The sequence below is a fragment of the Astatotilapia calliptera genome, chromosome 22 (genome assembly GCF_964374335.1).
Source record: "Astatotilapia calliptera chromosome 22, fAstCal68.1, whole genome shotgun sequence".
Taxonomy (NCBI): domain Eukaryota; kingdom Metazoa; phylum Chordata; class Actinopteri; order Cichliformes; family Cichlidae; genus Astatotilapia; species Astatotilapia calliptera.
The window spans coordinates 700,546-722,054 of NC_137442.1; the positions used below are offsets into that span (position 1 = coordinate 700,546).

Below are 21,509 nucleotides of genomic sequence, written 5' to 3' on the forward strand. Positions count from 1 at the left end.
AAAAAATGACAGATGATGAATAAAGATGACATCATGCTTGTCTGGTGGTTTTCACTGCAGAGGACGCAGCGAAACATTTTATTATTGCTGTCAAACACAAACGTCTGTGACTCACGTCCTCCACGCCGTAACCTGTCATGTTGCTATTAAAGAAACCAGTGACTGTAAGTGAACGAGCCGTGGGCGTCGACCAGCAGGAGGAGGCACTCACAGGAGCAGCCTGCTGATGTCACTTCCTGCTCTTTGGAAAATTTGTTTGTGCAACATTTTCTGCTGAAACCTGCGAGTCAGCATCGTGCATCCTGTTCCCAGCAGCGCCATCTGATTCCCTCACACAGGTACACAAACCCACAGGAGAGGAGGAGGAGGAGGAAGGCGTGAACATGGCCGAGCGCCTCCTCGGGTTAACGGCTTCTCTCCTCACTGAAAAACGCAACTGTCCCAGCCCGGCTCGCTGTCACGACACCACGCTACAGCGGGCCGCCATCAAAAAGCTCCAGTCACATCTGATCACATGGTCACATGGTTTTATTTATGACCCTGTTCCCACGGCTGTGATCACTCCATCATGTTTCTCACTAACATCAGCCTGGTGGAGGGAAGTTCAGGTACATTTTCATCCATAGCTGTCAAGTTAACATGCATCTGCCATTTCATTAGGTACACCTGGTAGCTTACGCAGGCTTTAAAACTCCCCAACATGTTAGCAGCTGCTACGCTGGAAGTCCTCATTCTCACTGATTCAGGTGAGTTTGATGACAGTGCTCACAGGCAGCGTGATGGAGAAGATGAAGAAAAGTGCTGTAAACAGTTTACTGTCTTTGTGGATTTTAGAAATAAACTTGATCTTAAGTCAGTTTAGTGTCAGTGAGTTTCCACAGTCAGTCTGACTTTGGTTTCTCTTTGTTTCAGTCTTTATTATTGTTGTGTGGACGGCTTGTGTCAGACGGAGAGTCAGTGCATGTATTACAAGAAAAAGACCTTTCAGTAAGCACGTCCATCAGACTTCTGCAGCGTCCTCTAAAGCTGGACTCTTTCCTCCTGCCGAGGCCACTCGGGGTTAAATAAAGACCCGTTTGCATCACACAGCTAAAGAGCAGAAGTTTCAGTTCTTTTAATGAACTTCATCATCTGAATTATCTTTTGAGGAAAACCTCATAACCTCCAGAGATAACCCAGTCATGACGTCTACTCTGAAGCACAACCAGCTGAACTGCCTTTCATTCAGACTTTCCTACACTGTTTGTGCATCACACCTTATTTTTGAATGAAGAATCATTATCATTGATAGGAACAGGTCAGGATCACTTTAAATCCATCCTAACGATTATTTTTAAAGGACACAGAGCTGCGTTTGCTGCTTTTCACTCATGGGTGCAGCGCTATATTAATGGGGAGGAGGATTTGTATGTAGGGAATGAAATACTGTTGAACCATGTGTGAAATAAATAAATAAATAAATGTCACATTAAGGAACGACTCGCTCCAACTTCCACATTCTTACCTGCTGATGTGAACACGCCTGCCTCAGCTGTGGCTTTCCTTAGTCTGCACCGCCCTCTGCTGGCTGCCCTCTGTTACTGCAGCATCCCTGCAGGTGTCCTCATGAATGATGTCAGAGGTGATTTCTGTCCCATCACATGTGACGGGGCTCATTTCTGCTCACAGTCACTAACCTGCTGTTGTCGTGGCAACGTGGCTGGATGTAAACGCTCTCTGCTGGGTTCTGGCTTTGATGGAGAACGTGCACAAATAAAATAAAAACGCAGGATTAGAGTTAAAGCTGAAAGAAAGACACCAGGAACTCAACCTCGTCCACCCGGCTCACGCTGCATCCGTGGCTGCTGTTACACTTGATGTACGCGTCCACAGGACATTCCTAACCGGCGTTAAACGAATTCCCCATCCCTCGAGTTCTGAATGAACAGCTGATCACAAAAACATGGAATATTGGGAATCAAACAACAAAACAAACCCTGTGTGCTGCTCCGTGACCAGCAGCCCAACCCCACCTTCACCTCCTCCACCCGGGGCACCTCAACACACCTTTCAGTTTTTTATTTATTTATTCCAAACATGAGTCTATATATTGAACATCAGAGGGCGGCACCCCTCCTACAGTCACCCCACAAGTCAATATCAATAATAATGACAACAAGAGAATCAATAATGTCCTGCTGATCTGAGGAGAAAACATCAGGAAACACACACACGCACACACACGCACGCACGCACACACACACACACACACGCACACACACACACACGCACACGCACACGCACACACACACACGCACGCACACACACACACACACGCGCACACGCACACGCACACACACGCACGCGCACACACACACACGCACGCACACGCACACGCACACGCACACACACACACACACACACACGCACACGCACACACGCACACACGCACACGCACACGCACACACACGCACACGCACACACACACACACGCGCACTCTTTCTCTTCAGCTGCTGCTTCACTTCCTGCATGTCAACAAACTATAATTATATATTTTGTAATTGTAACTTTATATTTTCTTTTTTATAAAAAGGAAAAAATGATAACAAAAATAAAATAAAATATAAATATAAAAATGATGTTATAAAATACAAATAAAATGATTAAATGATAAAACAAATACAGATGTGTGTAACAACTGCAGCAGCTGTTCGTTCATTTCATAGTAAAAAAGGGAAAAAGTCAACAGGTTGTTTTTTTGTACAGCAGGTCCAAATTATTCAGCGATGGAGCTCAGCGCAGCCGGCAGCTGACAGGTGACCTTTAGAAATGAGACAACTCGGCGATCAGATCGCTGTGACATCAGCTTCAGGATCGGGACGAGGAGGAGGAGAAGCTCCTCTGATTGGACAACAGGACAGGAAATACAATCACAGACTTAGTTTTTCTTCTTCTCCACTTTGTGTGAGTGTGTGTATCTGTAGCGTTTCGTCTATACAAACACCTGGATCAGTATCAAACCTCAGTCTGTCTGAGTCCTCGTTGCTCGGCATGGAGTGAGACGATTGGCTGAGGGTGGGTCGGCCTCAGACAGTCACTTCCTGTTTGTCTGCTTTAATCCAAAAGGTAAAAAGTCCGTGAGTAGTCCTCCATCCCCAGAGCGGGTCAATCCGCTCACCCCCGTAAAGGTTTGGTGCAGTCCACTGACGTGTCTTTGCTTTAATGGATGACCCCCACAAACGGATCAGAATGGTTTCCTCCTTTGACCCCTGCTGGAGAGCCAGTTTAGACCAGTACAGCTTTGGGGTCAATGTGTTTGTGACCTTTGACCCCACAGACAGCATCCTTAGGCTCAGTCGTGTCCGCTGAGTAAGTCTGTCGGTGGGTGTGTCGGGGTCTTGTTGGGGGGCAGCGGCCGGGGCGGGGGCACAGGTTTGTTTTTGTACCGCTGCGGGCTTGCCACGCCCCCGTCGCTGTCAGCTCTGTCCGTCGGCATCGGGGGAGGGGGCGGCGGAAGGCGGGGCAGCGACATGGAGCCGTGGTGATAATGGAGATGATGGTGAGCGCTGTGACGGGGGTGAAGGCCTGTCATCGCCACTGAGGGCGGGACCCGGGAGCAGGAGGAGGCGGAGGAGGACGAGGAGGGCGGAGGGGGTGGGGTAAGCGCGGCCGGTCGCAGGCTCTGGATCCGCCGGCACTCCTGGCAGATGCGTACGTGACTGCAGGCCTGCAGGAAGCTGCGCGGGGGGGCGGGCGGAGCCACTAGGGCTGACGCAGGAGGGGGGGTGGTGGTAGAGGTTTTGGTGCCCAGCGGGTCCTCCAGGAGCCTCTGTGGCCCCGGGCCCAGATCGGGGCATCCTCCCATCCCGACCCCTGCCAACCCGCCCGTCATTGGGCCGGCGCCACTGTACAGTTTCCCGTTGCTGAGACGCATCTCTCGAATCAGGCGGATGGGGCGGGGACCGGCCAGAGTCAGGCGGGATGGGTGACGTAGGACTCCGCCCCCAGTGCTGGTCAGGGGTCGGCGCCGACGGGATCTAGAATTCTTCTTACAGGATACGGCATTACGGAACTCCGTCAGCATCTCCTGACAGACGGAAACCTGAGAGAGAGAGCAAAGGCACTCAGCTACACCCTTCACACTCTGATGGAGGCCCCCCAAACCCCAGCTACACCCTTCACGCTCTGATGGAGGCTGTCTATCAGCTGCTGGGAATAAAGGAAGCAGTGGCCCTGGAGCTGCACCTTCTCTTTGTTACGTGCAGACTGAACTACTGCAATTCTTTGTACTTTGGTCTGGACTTTGGTCTGGACCAGGCCTCTCTTTATGTCTCCAGCTGGTCCAAAATGCAGCCGCTCTTCTGCTAACTGGCACTAAACGTTAGGAGCATGTAACCCCAGTTTTAGCGTCTCCACACTGGCTCCCTGTTCTTTACAGGATCCAATTTAAAGTCGTACTTTTTGTTTTTAAGGTGCTTATTGGCTGAGCCCCTTTATGCTCCAGAGAAAACCATGAGGTCCAGTTAAAACCAAGTTATCCACGGACTAAGCTTCTCATCGTGACAGAGCCTTCTCTGTGGCAGGTCCAGGACTTTGGAATAGTCTTCCCTTAAATATTAGATGCGCACAAACAATTGATCAATTTAACTCGCTACTGAAGACACATTTTATGGTCTGGCTTTAACCACTTTAACATTTTGGTTTTAACAGCCTTAGTTGTTGTTTTAGTTGTTTTTATTGACTCTTTTTTTTTTCTATATTTTACTGCATCATTGTTTTACATTTTATTTGTTTTAGTGGTATTTTACATTGTTAAGCTCTTTGCGCAGCACTGACTGGAAATGTGCAGCATAAATAAACTTGACCTTGTGGAGCACGTTTGTATCAGTGTACAGATGCTCTGCAGTGCTCACGTCTGCCCAGTGTAATCTGTAAGTGTGTGTGTATGTGTGCGATGGTGTACCTCGTCCGTCTCGGCGGTGCGGCGTGTCGACCACACAAACTCCATGATGGCCACAAAGACGGCAATGATGAGGCCGCAAATCAGAACCACAAAGATCCCGCCGATGTTCTCCATGCCGAGCCCTGAAACGCAGCGATGGACACATCACAGATCGATTCACCTACACCGGTCTGCCAGCCTGAGGACTGTTTCCAAACACAGCGTGCTCTCCATCAGCAACAACGGGCCAGGCTTAAAACAACCGATATTTTATGCCATTTAACCTGTTTGATGGCATAAAATGTGGAGTTGTTGGCGTGAGACGCCTCAGAAGGAGGAGACAAATACACAATAACAGCGAAGGCGGAGGACAAAGTCATTTGTTATTTTGTTATATCAATGAGGAAAAGACAGGCGGCACAGGAAAGGAGACGCCCGATAAAAACTTCCTGTTTACGTGTCATCGTGGTAAGGCTTCACTGACATGAGCGAGGAGCACGGTTGTGTCCTAGGCAGGAATCTTTCCATCAAACAGAAACAGGAAATGATGTTTTTATGTTAAATGATCACGCTACGATGACACTGACCTTTGGCCCTGTGGTCCTCCTCTTTGGGGCACTGTCCTCCCTCCCACCAGCGTCTCTTCAGGATCTCCAGCCTGTTGCTCTCCTGCAGCTGCAGTATTCCCAGAGTGATCTCGTCTCTATACGGAGAGCCTGACGAGGAGCAGAAGTCATATTCAGCATCTAAAGACACACTGTTCTGGTTTTAGGGTGCATGTCCACCTTTTCTCACTTTGGGAACCGTTGGGCTCCATATTTGAAAAATACAATGTTTCTTATCCACTCTTTTGTGACGTCCAGGTTAGACTATTGCAATTCTCTCTACTGTGGTCTCCAATCCATCTCTATTTGAAAGCTGCAGCTCGTTCAAAATGCTGCGGCTCGGCTTCTGACTGGAGCTAGAAAATTTGCTCCTATCACTCCGGCTCTTGTTGATCTACACTGATTACCAATCAAATATCGCATTGAGTTTAACATTTTGCTACTCACTTTTAAAATCCTGAATAATATTGCGCCCAGTTACCTCACTGACCTCCTCAAGCTGCACACTCCTTGTCGTACATTAAGATCACCAACCTAAGTTTAGACTGAAGACCAGAGGCGACCCTTTGCTTCAGCTGCACCCAACCTTTGCAGCCTCCCTGCTTCTATTCGAGCCTCGGACTCTATCCAGTCCTTTAAATCAAGATTGAAAGCATACTTATTTAACCTGGCTGTCCTGACCAGTTAACACCCTTTTTACACTTTTTATTAAATGTATTATTTTATCATTAATTTCACTGCAGTTTTTGTCTTCGTAGATATTTCGCACTCACGATTGACCTTCCCTCTGTGTTGAGGTTTGATGCCTATTTTATTTAACTCTTCTGTTCTATTAATGCCTCCATCCTGTCTGTTAGTGCCCGATCTGTACTCTGTTATTGACTTATGTTGTTTCTCCGTATTACTGCGAAGCCTTCGGGATTTTAAATGTGCTATATAAATAAAACTGTATTGTATTGTACTTCCGAACAGGAAGTAGTTTCCTTCAGATGCACTCCTGGACACAGCCTGTATGCCATCACAGACGTACAGTTCACTGCAGTTTTATTTATATAGCATCAAATCCTACCAACGGTCACCTCGGTGCTTTGAGGCACCACCAGAAACAATCGGACGACCGCCAACAGGCGTGTTTGTGAGCAGACTCAGACTGAGCTCATCCAATCTGATGCTGGATAAACGTGAGCTAAACCTTGGATCAAACCACCAACCCGAGACTGATCTAAGCCTCTGTCTGCCTGACACACACACCAGCTGTGGCCCTGAGTCCACTTTCAGCTTCCAGGCGTGTGATGTCTAACACTGTCCTGCACTGGTGAACTTTCAGAGCCTGCACAGATGATCAGAAGAGCCTGTGGATGGATGAAACTTTTTATGGGTTTATCTTGTTTATCGAATCATGTTTGCATGACCACACAAGACGGGGTCATCGTTCTGCACAACTTTCAGCGTCTGTGGATTTCTGTTTCACGTCTGTGGGAACCAACCAGGCTGCACATAGCTGCACTCGGTGTCGCGGCGTCCTGATGCACTAAACTGGCTTTGAAGACGAGCTGCCGGCTGGTGTTCCTCTTTCAAAGGCAGCGAGACAAATCCAATCTTAGGTGGGCTGTGAATGAAAACAGAGGGCTGGTGCTAATGGCGGAGCTCACCTGCTCACCTGTTATCAGGTAAACGTGCTGATGTGGAGGCGGCGGCGCGCTCTGCGGGGTTTTTAACATGTTCTCATAAACAGCGACACAACGACACCGCGAGCAGTTGCACCTTTTATACAAATCGCCGCTGCTGTCCGCAGTCTCGTTTCCACCGGAGCTCCAGATGTGTTGGAGGCAGCGGGCGGCGACACCGGAGCTCTGGACGGGACCCTGCAGCACGATGTAATCCCCTAATCTCTCCAGACTGCAGGTTGTTTACTGAACAGACTCACGTTCAATCCTCAGTAAAGATTTATTGACAGCTTGCAGGCTGACACTTATCAGCAGACACACACTAACTGAACCCTCCACACCGTCACTTCTGCTGTTTCTGCAGCCGTGGGTCAGCAGAGGTGGCTTTGATTGGCTTTAGGGACAATAGGCAAAGCATATGCTGTAAACACAAGATGGACACAGCCTCTTTGACAGCTCTCACTACTTTGTTTTTCAGCTCGGTGCTCTACGCATTTGCTCTGATCCTCCTGCAGTTTTTTGCAGGTTGGTGAAACTCTAAGCCGTCTCTGAGATACTCGTTTTATACTGGATCATGTGATGGACCTGCTGTAAAATAACCTGATCAGCTGCTAATGTATTTGCTCTGTTACTTGTCGTGGTGACGGGGGAACCCGACCGAGCCCTGCAGTCACCCCGCCACAGCATTTTGCTCCTCTAGGGTCTCCCGGGCAAACAGCAGGGGCAGATTCAATCGAAATCCACAGACTGTGGGTGTGGAGCTCACCAATCCGGTCACATTTAACTGTGTCATGGTTCATCTGACACTTTAAACCTGCCCTAAGGCAAGAGATTGTTTGTTTTCATCATCAAACAAAAGGCAATAATTTAATAACAACAATAAACAGCTGCATTGACACATGTTAATCTGTTTTTAAACTACAGCAGCCCAGTTCTACAGCAGTGTAATTTTTGACCACTGGATGGCAGTAGAGGCTTCTGTATGTTAGTCAATCCACAGTAGAGTGTCAGCAGTACCCCGCCTAAACAAAATCCACTCAGAGACAGAACTGGGCTGTGTCCCAATTAAGAGACCGCACGCTTGAAGTACGCATTTTGAGTGCGATTACGTCACCGCCACACGACGACGGCTGTCCCAATTCGAAGTGTACTCCAAATGCGCCGACGATTTCCCCAAATATCAAGCGTGGTCCGGTGCACACTTGGTCCCATATATCCCACAATTCATAGTGCGGCGGTGGGTGTGGATAATTTTGCTCCAAAAGACGGCAGAAGGGAGCGGCCAAAGAGTGAACTGTCAAAAGTAAGTACTGAATACGATGTCACTTGAAGAACATTAAACAATTGCTGTTGGCCACATGTCAGCAAAGTTATGTGACGTTAGTGATGTTTGCACTTCCAGCGTTAACTTGGTTTTAAAGCCTTTAAATATGCGCCGTTCAATAGTCGACCTTAATCTGACAGAGAATCTGATGATTTTATGGATAATTAAAGTCAGTCATATATCCACAAACACAACAAGCTGAAAGTCAATGATGCTGCTCGGTTTCCTGAACATCACGGCACAAGCAGGATTCACTGCACTGTTAATGTGAGCTGTGTTACATTGCTGCCTCTGTTCGGTGGTGTCGAGCCAAACGGACTTTAACGTGTGTTTGAACGAGCTGACGGTTCACTCGTTAAGCTGAAAGAAAGATGCTTTAATCACAGCAGTCACACATGTGTCCACTGCACCATCTGGAACTCTTCTTGTTTACACTCGTAATAACACAAACACTAAATCCTCCTGTTTGTAGCAGTGTGTACACCTGAGACTGTCACCTGTCTGTCTGTCCTGCACTCTCTCTCTGTTTCTTTCTCTCTGATTGTGGAATAAAAGTATGAACATGTGTTTATAAGTTACACTTGTGTTTGAATCCTGCAGCTTATCACACATTTGATTTCCATGTGTGACGACTGCAAGTGTCCAGAGTGAGGACAGACTGAGGGACCCACTGCTGCACATCATCTGTGAGGCTTTGCACCCCTGATGATCCACCAGGACAAACTCAGCAGTGTGTGAGGAAGAGGAGGAGGAAGAGCCAGCAGCAGCTGACAGATGGAGAGAATAGACAGACTGTTCCCTGTTTGTGAAGGACTGCTAGGAAAGTTTAACAGAACTGTCTGTGCTGAATCAGTCTTATTAGGTAATGTTCAAATAATGATCATCCCAGTGTTTCCAGTGTGGGAGAAAGTACTCAGAGTACTCAGGGCCTTCAAGCTACACACTATGAAAGGCAGCAACAAGTTTAATGTTCAGAAACCTAAAGTATGTATCTGCAGCAGAATGGAGCTAAAATAAATGTTGGTTCCAGTTCTATGAAGCTTTGAGGATTTTGGATCAGTAGCTGCTGTGTTTGTTGCATCATATTGCTGTAACTGTTTATATGCTTTATATATTCTGAGCTAAGTTGATCTATAGTGTTACATCATATTCTATAAGGATGTTATGTGTTTGTAGACTTTCTGCCCAGTTTGACCCATTTAGCAGAAGTCAGCCTGTTTAAGGCTCTGATATCTATTCTGTGTGACTTACAGCAGTTATGACATGGTCTGATTTTCTCACCCAATAAAGGAATATTTCATATATCAGTCGACTCTTCATTCTATCAGACACAGTTATCACAGCTCCTACATTTGCTTTTTACACATATATGTAAGCATTGAGCCAAATTTAGTACCAACATATTAAACAAACAATATTTGTCTTTTCTATATAATACACCTATATATGCACTGTCAAAGATACTTGTCTGTGAGCGAAGATTTAAGGTGATAGGAAATATAAATAACTGCAACTTGAATCTTTGACCCAGAGTTCAAGCTGTAATATATAGCTTAACCACTACGCTGGATAGCGTAGTGGTTAAACTACACGCCTTTGGAACAGAGGATCGCAAGTTCGATTCCTGCCTGGGGCGTCTGTATCCAGTAAGGGTCCTAAGGCTAGACCCCCTATGCTAAGCAAGCCTACCGCAGACATGAGCGAGACAGATAAATATGAAGGCATGCCGGCTCGGACGTCGCCCGGATCAACAAGGTCCGCGTCAGGTGTTGAGGAACCAGGGCACCCTGACGAAAAGTGGGCTACTGGAACAAGAAGGCATCGGTGGGCAAGGGACGAAAACAGGGCGTTGTTGGAATGCTACTATGCAAGTAACCCCGGCGGAAGGGGCTACATGAATAGGATGAGGGACCTATGGATTCTTCGATACCCAACATCCACAATGACGGCGAAACAACTAGTAGCTCAGTGTTCCAACATTCGAAAGAAGGGACTGCTCTCACAGCTAGAGATTGACGAGGTACAACACAAATGCTACGGCAAGGAGGAGTCAGGACGCCAGGTCAGGGGGGAGATATCATCACCCCCACCCGAGATTGGGTACATAGCCCCAAGTGCGATAGGAGAAGGATCGTTGAGTGCGAGAGGAACTGACCTGAAAAATAGGATCATGGCCAAGCTTGAAACCTGGATCCCCCGTAGCCGGTTACCAAGATTACGTGAAGTACCCTCAGAAGGTCTGCTAGATGATGTTAATGCAGCACTACGGGCAATACCTACAACCACGATTACCGACACTAACAAGCTGATCTACAATACGGCAGCAGTGATCAGTGAGATGCTTGGCTACAAGTTGAACAGCCACAAGGGGCAGTACCCTCCATGGAGAAGGAGGCTAGAGGGCAAGATCAAAGTAGCACGGAGGGAGGTTAGCCAACTAACGGAGTTGCAGAAAGGTGCGACAAATAAGGTGCCTAAGAAATACAGCAAGCTGTCCATACCTGAGGCCTTGGAAACTGCCAAGCAAAGACTCACAGCCTTGGCCAGCCGCTTGAGGAGGTACACCAGAGAGATAGAAGGCAGGAGAATAAACCAGCTGTTCTCCACAGAACCAGCAAAGGTGTACTCTCAGTGGCAAGGGAACAATAAGAGAACAGCACCACCAAGGCTGGAGACGGAGCAATACTGGAAGAGCATATGGGAGAAGGATGCAACCCATAACGGCAATGCTCAGTGGCTAGAGGATCTGAGGGCAGACCACAGCGACCTCCCTGAACAGGGTCCAGTAACCATCACAGTGGCAGATATCCAAGAAAGGGTCTCCAGTATGAAGAGTTGGACAGCACCAGGGCCCGACATGGTTCACGCCTACTGGCTGAAGAAGCTGACTGCACTCCACGAGCGTCTGGCAGCACAAATGAACCAGCTGCTAGTTAACGAAAGACACCCAGAATGGCTAACTGAAGGCCGGACGGTCCTGATCCCCAAGGACCCCAAGAAGGGACCGGTCCCCTCCAACTACCGACCAATAACCTGCCTCAGTACTACATGGAAGCTCCTGTCAGGCATCATATCGGCTAAGATGAACAGGCACATGGGTCAATACATGAGCGGGACACAGAAAGGAATTGGCAAGAATACCAGAGGTGCAAAACACCAGCTACTGGTAGACAGAACAATCAGCCGAGACTGCAAGACCAGACTGACCAACCTGTGCACTGCCTGGATTGATTACAAGAAGGCCTATGACTCAATGCCCCACAGCTGGATACTGGAATGCCTAGAATTGTACAAGATCAATGGGACCCTAAGAGCCTTCATCAGGAACTCAATGGGGATGTGGCGTACAACACTAGAGGCCAACTCCAAGCCCATAGCACAAGTCACCATCAAGTGCGGGATCTACCAAGGAGATGCTCTGTCCCCACTGCTGTTCTGCATAGGCCTGAACCCCCTCAGTGAGATCATTAACAAGACTGGCTACGGATACCGACTACGGAACGGAGCAGTTGTCAGCCACCTCCTGTACATGGATGACATCAAGCTGTATGCCAAGAGTGAACGAGACATCGATTCACTGATCCACACTATCAGGCTATACAGCAATGACATTGGAATGTCGTTCGGACTGGAGAAGTGTAGTCGGATGGTAACAAAGAGAGGGAAGGTAGTCAGAACTGAGGGGATTGAACTACCAGAAGGCAACATTGCAGACATAGAGGACAGTTACAAGTACCTGGGGATCCCGCAGGCAAATGGGAACCATGAAGAGGCCGCTAGAAAGGCTGCAACCACCAAGTACCTGCAGAGGGTCAGGCAAGTCCTGAGGAGTCAGCTGAATGGTAAGAACAAGATCCGGGCCATCAACACATACGCCCTGCCCGTGATCAGGTACCCTGCTGGGGTAATAGGCTGGCCAAAGGAGGAGATAGAAGCCACTGACATAAAGACAAGAAAGCTCCTGACCATGCATGGAGGGTTTCACCCCAAGTCCAGCACCCTGAGGCTGTACGCTAAGCGGAAGGAAGGGGGCCGGGGACTGGTGAGTGTCAGCACCACAGTCCAGGATGAGACAAGGAACATCCAAGAATACATTGGGAAGATGGCCCCAACTGACCGAGTGCTCAGTGAATACCTCAGGCAGCAGAAACCCAAGAAAGAGGAGGGAGACGAGGAACCATCATGGAAGGACAGGCCCCTGCACGGTATGTACCACCGGCAGATAGAGGAGGTGGCTGATATCCAGAAATCCTACCAGTGGCTGGACAAAGCTGGACTGAAAGACAGCACAGAGGCACTAATCATGGCAGCACAAGAACAAGCTCTGAGTACAAGATCCATAGAGGCTGGGGTCTATCACACCAGGCAAGACCCCAGGTGCAGGCTGTGTAAAGATGCCCCAGAAACAATCCAGCACATAACAGCAGGGTGCAAGATGCTAGCAGGCAAGGCATACATGGAACGCCATAATCAAGTGGCCGGCATAGTGTACAGGAACATCTGTGCCGAGTATAACCTGGAAGTCCCGAGGTCAAAATGGGAGATGCCCCCAAGGGTGGTGGAGAATGACCGAGCTAAGATCCTGTGGGACTTCCAGATACAGACGGACAAAATGGTGGTGGCTAACCAACCGGACATAGTGGTGGTAGACAAACAGAAGAAGACGGCCGTAGTGATCGATGTAGCGGTTCCGAATGACAGCAATATCAGGAAGAAGGAACACGAGAAGCTGGAGAAATACCAAGGGCTCAGAGAAGAGCTCGAGAGGATGTGGAGGGTGAAGGTAATGGTGGTCCCCGTGGTAATCGGAGCACTAGGTGCGGTGACTCCCAAGCTAGGCGAGTGGCTCCAGCAGATCCCGGGAACAACATCGGAGATCTCTGTCCAGAAGAGCGCAGTCCTGGGAACAGCTAAGATACTGCGCAGGACCCTCAAGCTCCCAGGCCTCTGGTAGAGGACCCGAGCTTGAAGGATAAACCGCCCGCAGGGGCGTGCTGGGTGTTTTTTTATATATATATATATATATATATATATATATATATATATATATATATATATATATATATTTATATTTATATATTACAGGATCAAAGGGTTTGTTTCTCTCGCCCAAACCAATGATCAATGTTTAAAATTCGCTATTAAATATTTAAATCATATCAGATATAATTTATATAATCTGTCCCATCCGCCTCCCCTCACCCTTAATCGATAGATCAAAGGGCAGATGGCCCTTTCCTTACTCCTGATTCTTTTAGTGCGATCAGCTCGTCGCTGTGCTACAAACTCTTTGTCAGCTTTTTGCCGTGTGTCGTTTTGGCCGACAGCTCCTGCCGTACAGCCAAACTCTTGGTGTCGGCCATTAGAAAACTCCACCTTAAACTTTGAGAGAGGGAACGTAAAAATTAAACAAACTCCTGTGTTGTGATTCTCCTGCATGTAAAGTAAACGCCGCCGCCTCCATGCTCATGTGTTAACAGGCCGACTAACTCTGCTAACTGTGCGTTAACCAGGATCACCTGAGCTGTCAGAGACCTCGCTAACAGCAGAACAGAGTGATCCCAAGTTATTTAACACCAGCACTCAGCAGCAGGGGGCAGTCTACCTTGGCTTGTGGTACGCGGTTAGCCCCTCCCCTCTCCTCACCCAGAGGCATGCCGATGCCGTATCCTTTGGTGTCCAGCAGTCCTCCGATCTGCGTGAGGTTGCAGTTGAGGCTGCGGTAGTACTCGTTCATGGTGCTCTCCATCAGAAAGGCGTACTTGGAGTTGAGCACGCGGGCGATGCCCTCTTCTGTGCTCTTCACGAACACGCTGGGCTGCTTGGAGTACATGTAGTTCCACATCCGCTGGTACGTCTGGTACCGCGAGTTCTGCAGGAAGAGAAGGTGAAAGGACAGTTGTAGTGTCTGAACGTGTTCTATGGTCTGTGTTTGTACCTCACGATGTGCGCTTACAGCATAAGCCTACTGTTTTTATTTGATTTGGTTGTTTCTGTGGTAAATGCACTTATATCCTGTGTCTCACTAAGAGCAGTCTGGCTCGAGTCCACTGGTTCCTGCTGAGGACAAATCTTTAAAAACACCTTAAAATATATATTTCACTTCTTTAAAAGGATCGCTAGTTGCCTCAAACAGCTGGTGTTTGGTGCTCTGCTGAGAGCTTACCATCAGTTCAGTGAAACATCTGCACTTCTTCTAATGGCCACTCGAGGCAGCCTCCGACAGTGGGTCCATGCCCATAAACACCCACGTCAATGTTTCTGAGTGCACGGGAGAAATAAACCAACACTTACTGAAAGAATACAAGACTGAAAGTTTGCATGGTTAGGGGCGTGGCCTCTGTGACTGACATGACTGAATAATCTGGTCGTGTTATTACTGGTTACATCATCCCAGGATCAAACACAGGATCTGTGTCTCTACACTTACGGGTCGTTACTTCCAGTATTTAATCTTTTTGTGATTCTGAAAATTCTCATATGTGAATGGAAACTGCTGCTGGTCGGTCTGCAAATGGATTTACTGACATTCAAATAACAGCTGACATCGAGGCCTTTGCATACAGGGCAGTACTCATCCATTATTTTGCTCATCTTTAATAATTTACTATTATATATAATAGAGAACGCCCAACGTACAAGCTTGGAGGCTCTATAAGTGTGCAGATCTCATGAATTCATATTTTATTGAGAACAAAACACAGAGAATAAAAAAAATGAAGCATGTCAATAAAAATCTGAGCTCATTTTGAATGTGATGCCATCAACACGTCTCTAAAAGTTGGACAGGTCCATGTTTCCATGCGCATCATTAACATCAGTGTGTAAACTGGGGCTGTTTCTCCATCGTGGCCACACGTGGCTTCTTCTCTGGGTGATGCAGCTTTAACCTGCAGGCAGACGCTGGTTTCTGGGAGCGTTCCTGAGCCGTGCACTGATCCTTTAATGCAGCGCTGCTGAAGCTCGCAGTTATCGGCCTCGTCCCTGCGTGCTGATGACCTCATGTAGATGATGACATGTTCACAGTGAGGAACATGATTCTGTTTGTACATGCAGTTTCTGACTTTTCCAACCTTTTGTTGCTGCCATCAAATCCAACATGAGCTCATGTTTTGTCACGACGCGTTCTTCACAGTTGCAGAACGAAACGTGAATTTCCATCATGTTTTTAAAGCAGAGGTGGACACAGTCGGCATAGACAGGTTTAGATTGTAGTGAAACCTCTTTTCTGTGAGCACTCAGGACGTCACAGCACCTCAGGCCGCTTTACAGCATCCTCCATTAGTGATTTTCTTCACCTTCAACCAGCTGCTGCTTCTAACCCCTGCAGCCTCCTGTTGGGCGTCTCACTAACGTCTGTGGGAGTTTGGAGCGCGTGCTGTCCTACAGACTTGCCTGAACAATCAGCCTGCATCAGCAGAAAGCTGCGGTTTTAAAAGCTGCCTGACTGAGAAACACTGAAGACTTGTTATCAATGCTGCCGTTGCTGTTTGGACAAACTAATGTCAAATCTGGATTTTCCTGCAGGTGTAAAAAATGATTCTTGCCATTTATCTCCATTAAAATCTGTTCACCGATGCTGCACCCCAGGCTGGACTGCAGCGCACTGTCATGCAGTGAGATTAACAGGAAGTAGAATCCCTGAGACCGCCTCTGTGTGCCTGAGATGACCGTATGGGATGGCTGGATTAAAAAATAATCTCACCATGAAGAAGGTCATGGTGGAGCCTCCGTGGATGGTGCCGTACTGGATGTTGGTCTGGTCCGCCAGATCGTCCGGAGACTCGATGGGCGCCTCCATCCTCTGGACCGTGAGAAATGCTGCCAGGTTGGCCGTGTAGGACGAGATGATGATGAGGGTGAAAGCCCACCTGAGGGAGGAGAGACGAAGACCTTTATGTTTTTACCCTGCAGCACAGCCCCACTCTTCCCCCTCGCCTATCTTCATTAAGAGCTGAGAGAGGAAAACGCAGCAGAGAGACAGATGGAGGGCACTGCAGGAAACGTCAGGAGTTTTAGGTAAAAATCATCAACCTAAACATGAACTCGAGCTGCAGCAGAGACGAGCAGGATGCCTCTGCTGCAGAGGAAATGAGGCGGAAGTGATGAGCAAGGGAATTAGGGAGGGGGGAGAGAATTAAAGAGGAGGCAGAGAGGAAGGATGAAGCAGAGCAGAAACTAAATGAAAAGCAGCCCAGCAAATACAGGAAAACAGACTCGGGCTCTGGTGATTGGCTCGAGGCCGTGATTACTTCTAATGTGCTGTGTTTGCACAGAGCGCTGCGGGAAGTGGAAGACACACTCTGTGGTGTCAGCGGAGACGAGACCCACGACTGCGACGGATCTCGTTTCCATTTACAAAAAAAGAAAACACACAAAGAAATGTTTCTTAAAAGATGAGCCGAGTTTCAGGGGAAACGCCAGAGCTACGCCGCCAACTCTGTGTTGGTCACCACACATCAGCAAGGCAGCTCCCCGAGCACGCTGGGTAAAAGGACCATGGCTTTATAAAGGTTTGAGGTTATATGAACTGAGTCAGAAAAGAGTTCAGCCCAGCGAGGAGCTGCATGTGCGCTTCAGCGTTTGCAGCAGAACGCCGTGATGGGTGAGCAGAACGCCGTGATGGGTGAGCAGCAAGAGCTGCAGGAAATGACCCCGCGTCCTGAGGAATCTGAGATTTTTAGACGCTGCGAGAGGGAAACTACAAACGTGATCGCGTTTAAGCTAACCTCCCTCTGACGGCCTCTTTGCTTCCACTCTGCCTGAATATGCAGCGTGAACAGCGCAGCGAGCCACTCGTGAGTCTTTCTAAGGCTAAGTGCCAGACGAGGCTGAGAGCTGTGAGAGGAAAGATGCTGATGGCCTCTCCAGTCCCTCCAGTATCACTCCACCATCTGTCTGACTGCAGCTACTGGGACTGAGGGAGAGTCAGGGGTGGGGAAGTACTGACATACTTTGATTTGGTCAAAGTACAGATGCAGCAGTGCAGAAATACTCGGTTCTACACAGAAAAAAAGCTCACAACACAAAATGTTTCTGGCAAAGTAACGACACACATTTTGATTTTGTAGTCAGACGGTTACAGGTTGGCTCACCTGCTTTATTCTGACAAGCTGCACCTCCATCAGCACCACCTGCACCTCACTGTACATATGACTGCTACACTTACAGCTAAAACATATGATCTCACAAGATGGAACAATCATTTCATTATCCTGATAACGAGACCACGTGAATATAGAAACGTTTCTCTGCACAGAAAATAAAAGAACCAAACCTGCAGCTAAACCACAGCGAAGAATCCTCCACCCAACCTCCACCCTACACCAACACTCACTCTTATCTAATGTGAGCTTAGAGCACTTACTTACAAAGGAATCAGGAAGGTTAGTTTCAACTTACAAAATCAATGCATTTGAAAAATTATATTTTCTATATTTTTGGTTTATTTAAAGTTTAAATAAACAGAAAGGCTGAAACGATTAAACAGCAGTGAAAGGAGGGCGAGTCAGAGGGGGCGGGGGGTGGGGGCGAGTCAGAGGGGGCGGGGGGTGAGGGCGAGTCAGAGAGAGAGAGAGGGCATGAGGGCGAGTCAGAGGGGGCGGGGTGAGGGCGAGTCAGAGAGAGAGAGAGGGGGTGAGGGCGAGTCAGAGGGGGCGGGGTGTGAGGGCGAGTCAGAGAGAGAGAGAGGGGGTGAGGGCGAGTCAGAGGGGGCGGGGTGTGAGGGCGAGTCAGAGGGGGCGGGGGGTGAGGGCGAGTCAGAGAGAGAGAGAGGGCATGAGGGCGAGTCAGAGGGGGCGGGGTGAGGGCGAGTCAGAGAGAGAGAGAGGGGGTGAGGGCGAGTCAGAGGGGGCGGGGGGTGAGGGCGAGTCAGAGAGAGAGAGAGGGGGTGAGGGCGAGACAGAGGGGGCGGGGGGTGAGGGCGAGTCAGAGAGAGAGAGAGGGGGTGAGGGCGAGTCAGAGGGGGCGGGGGGTGAGGGTGAGTCAGAGAGAGAGGGGGGGTGAGGGCGAGTCGGGGGGGCTCCAGAGTTCTGGTAACGAACTCATCATTTGATCTAAACCTGCAGGACACCGGCCCTCGAGGCCTGGAGTTGCCCACCCCTGAATGCAGCGCTCACCTCACTGTGTCTCTGTGGCATCCATCCACCCCGACCTCCTCCCCACACCCACCCTGGTTTGCAGCAGCACACAGGGGGTGGAGTTTCATATGAACATGTTTGGGGGCACTTCCTGAATCGACCACTGCTGTACAGATAACACAGCGTGACCAGAGCAGGCGAAACGTGCTGCAGCCTGATGGGCTCACGGGCTGCGGTGGTGATTTCTCTGAGCGTGACACCGCGTGACGCCGTCTTCCGCTCAGGAACGGTCGTCCTCGCTGTCCTCCATTATTTATAAACGACCTTGTAATGTAAATGACCTCGTGTTTCACATGAAGTTCGTCTGTCTGAAGATGTTCGTGCACATTTGGAAAGCGTGACTGAAACATAAGCTGGTACCAACCAGACTCCGCTGACGCAGCGTGTGGACAGCGCCCGCGGCATGATCTCGGAGCCCTGCTGCATGAAGCCGCCCACTGGGAACCACAGGCTGTTCCCCAGCGTGTACTGGTTCTCCAGGATGTCCCGCCGCTCCCGCAAACACGGATGAGGGTTGTACCATTCGTAGGGACTGAGCCTGGGGAGAGAGGACGAAACATTAAAACCCAGAGTAGCTTTAGCCTCAGACACGCGGCTAACATTTCACGGTCAGCTGCCTGCACTTATGGAGCTCTTAAACCTACGCAGCGGGGCGGCTCTGCTCTGTCAAAGCGATGCGGTGAGAAAACAAAAGAAAAAAGGCGAGAGAGACGAACGTCACGCTCGACACCTGAAAGGAAACGACGTGGTGACTGTGTTTAGACGCTCAGCTGGAGCGCACGACTGTTGCGTGGAGTCATTTTAGCATCAGCCTTCCATTTATCGCGCCTTGAGGCGACTTATGTTGTGATTTGGCGCTATATAAATAAAATTGAATTGAAATTGAATTGAATTAATGTTACATCATATTTTTACTCTATGTCGATCTTCAACAGAAACGGGACACCCTCCGGTTACGCCGGGTTGGTCACTGCCACGCTTCCTGCTGCGTGACGCGGCTTTGACTCGCCTCTCACCTGCACAAGGTGAGGCGAAGACTGTAAATCAGCCCAGGCAGAAATAATGACAGCGGACACTTCATTAGGTACACCTAGCCTGTCCTCATTAGACCCCCTTTTTCCTTGATTTTGGTCCATGTTGACATGACATCATCATGACATCATCACACATTTCTCCAGAGCTGCTCTGCTGGACTGAGATCAGAAACCAGAGATGATCTGAGGTCATCGTCACCGTGTCTACCTGCATGAACGCCCTGAGCGCTGCCACGTGATTGGCTGATTGAACATGTGTGTTACGGAGCAGATGAAGAGGCGTGCCCCTCCTACTCTCTGCTCACATATTACAGTTAAACACAGATTAAAGCTGTTCTCTTCATGCTTTTACTCTGAAGTGCAGCTCGTTATGATGTCATCACTAAGCAGCTGATGACATCATCAAATCACGACTTTATGATAAAATGACTTTTTGTGTGCTGTGGCTGAATGCTTGGTTTGTCTCTGTCAGCCCAAGCAGAGCTGAGCGTCTGAAGCTGTGACTGTAAATAAAGTTTCGATACAAAGTCCTGGATGGCGTGCAGAGCGCGTCAGCGATTTATGGCCCACCTTAGAAAACTGTTCCTGAAACGCAGACACATGCTGCAGGTAAAATTAGGACGCTGACGCACAGACAGGTGTCTTACCTGGCTGCGAGGAAGAGGACGCAGCTGACGGCGAGGTAAGCCAAAAGCATGAAGAGCCAGACAGCCGGAGAGAACGGGTCCAGGAAGGAGAAGTAGCCCGGCTTACGACCCTGAAACACACACACAGATCACATGACCACGGCATTCCTGACCGGGAACGTCGGGTCTCCGCCTGCTCTCGTGCTTCATCTACAGTCTGTAAAGGGTAGGATACAGCTTCCTGCCGTGGATGGCGATTTGTGATAATGACCGTCTGCCAATCACAGCACACTCTGAAACACCTTCACACTGACAGCTGTGCATTTTGGAAAATGACGCTCCTGGAACAAAAAGCGCTCGTTCACTTTGAACCTGCAATTCCAACAACACAACAAAAACAACAGAACACAAAATTACACTGACGAGCTTTTCAAGCGCTAACGAGCGTCAGCCAGCGCTCCCTGATGGGACGCCTCCCGTTGACCCGCTTCATCACGTGGCCTGCTGTCTGCGATGCCTCCATCACCCCCCATCTGCTGGAAAAAGGATTTGGCAGTGAGGGGAGCAGGAACTCCCAGATTGGACTCAATTAAAGCAGATGACTGGAGCTGTAATAGAGGCAATCTATTCAGGCTCTGATTTCTGTCCATTCTGGCTCATTTCAGAAACAGCTCATGAGGCTGGCAGAGCTGAAACGATCGTGTGATGTGGCTCAGACCCAATCAAACATCCCGGGCACAAGAGCAGGTGACAGCGGCTGCATCCAGCATTCCCGACTTCACTGGCGACTGAAAGAAAATGTTCCTACGGGAGCTGTGTTTGCAATACAGCGTAGCTCTGGTTGGTTGGACAGTAAGAAGAATCCCGTCTTGCTTATTCAGCACAAGGTCGAGGGGGGTGGAGCCTAACCCAACACACAAGGGGGCGAGGGGCAGAGAACACCTGGACAGGTCTAACACAGGCAGGCAGCTAATTAGGCTAACCCCACTGTGGGAGCAAGCCCGAGTACCCGGGCGGATTCAAACCCACGACTTTCTCGATGTGAGGACACAGTGCCGGCCCCGCGCCATCCATCAATATGTAGCGGTCGCTCGTTTATCGCGGGAGTTATGTTCTAAAAATAACCCGCGACAGGTGAAACCCATGAACTTTATTTTTTACAGTCATTATGGATGTTTTAAGGCTGTAAAAC

At 49.0% G+C, this 21,509-nt stretch overlaps 1 protein-coding gene across 2 annotated transcripts in view; it reads right to left on the reverse strand.

Annotated features, from left to right (window-relative positions):
* Nucleotides 1–2,043: 2,043 nt before the first annotated feature.
* Nucleotides 2,044–21,509, reverse strand: part of LOC113014774 (glutamate receptor ionotropic, kainate 5-like) — a 214,240-nt gene continuing 194,774 nt past the window's right edge. For both annotated transcript variants that reach the window (XM_026156512.2, XM_080296443.1), the window contains exons 15-21: nt 20,339–20,448; nt 19,022–19,195; nt 16,224–16,389; nt 14,165–14,390; nt 5,510–5,638; nt 4,944–5,065; nt 2,044–4,082 (exon numbers count right to left, since the gene is read on the reverse strand). In XM_026156512.2, the coding sequence (XP_026012297.1) occupies nt 3,333–4,082; nt 4,944–5,065; nt 5,510–5,638; nt 14,165–14,390; nt 16,224–16,389; nt 19,022–19,195; nt 20,339–20,448 (1,677 nt within the window). In that variant the 3' untranslated portion in view covers nt 2,044–3,332. The remainder of the gene's footprint in view (nt 4,083–4,943; nt 5,066–5,509; nt 5,639–14,164; nt 14,391–16,223; nt 16,390–19,021; nt 19,196–20,338; nt 20,449–21,509) is intronic.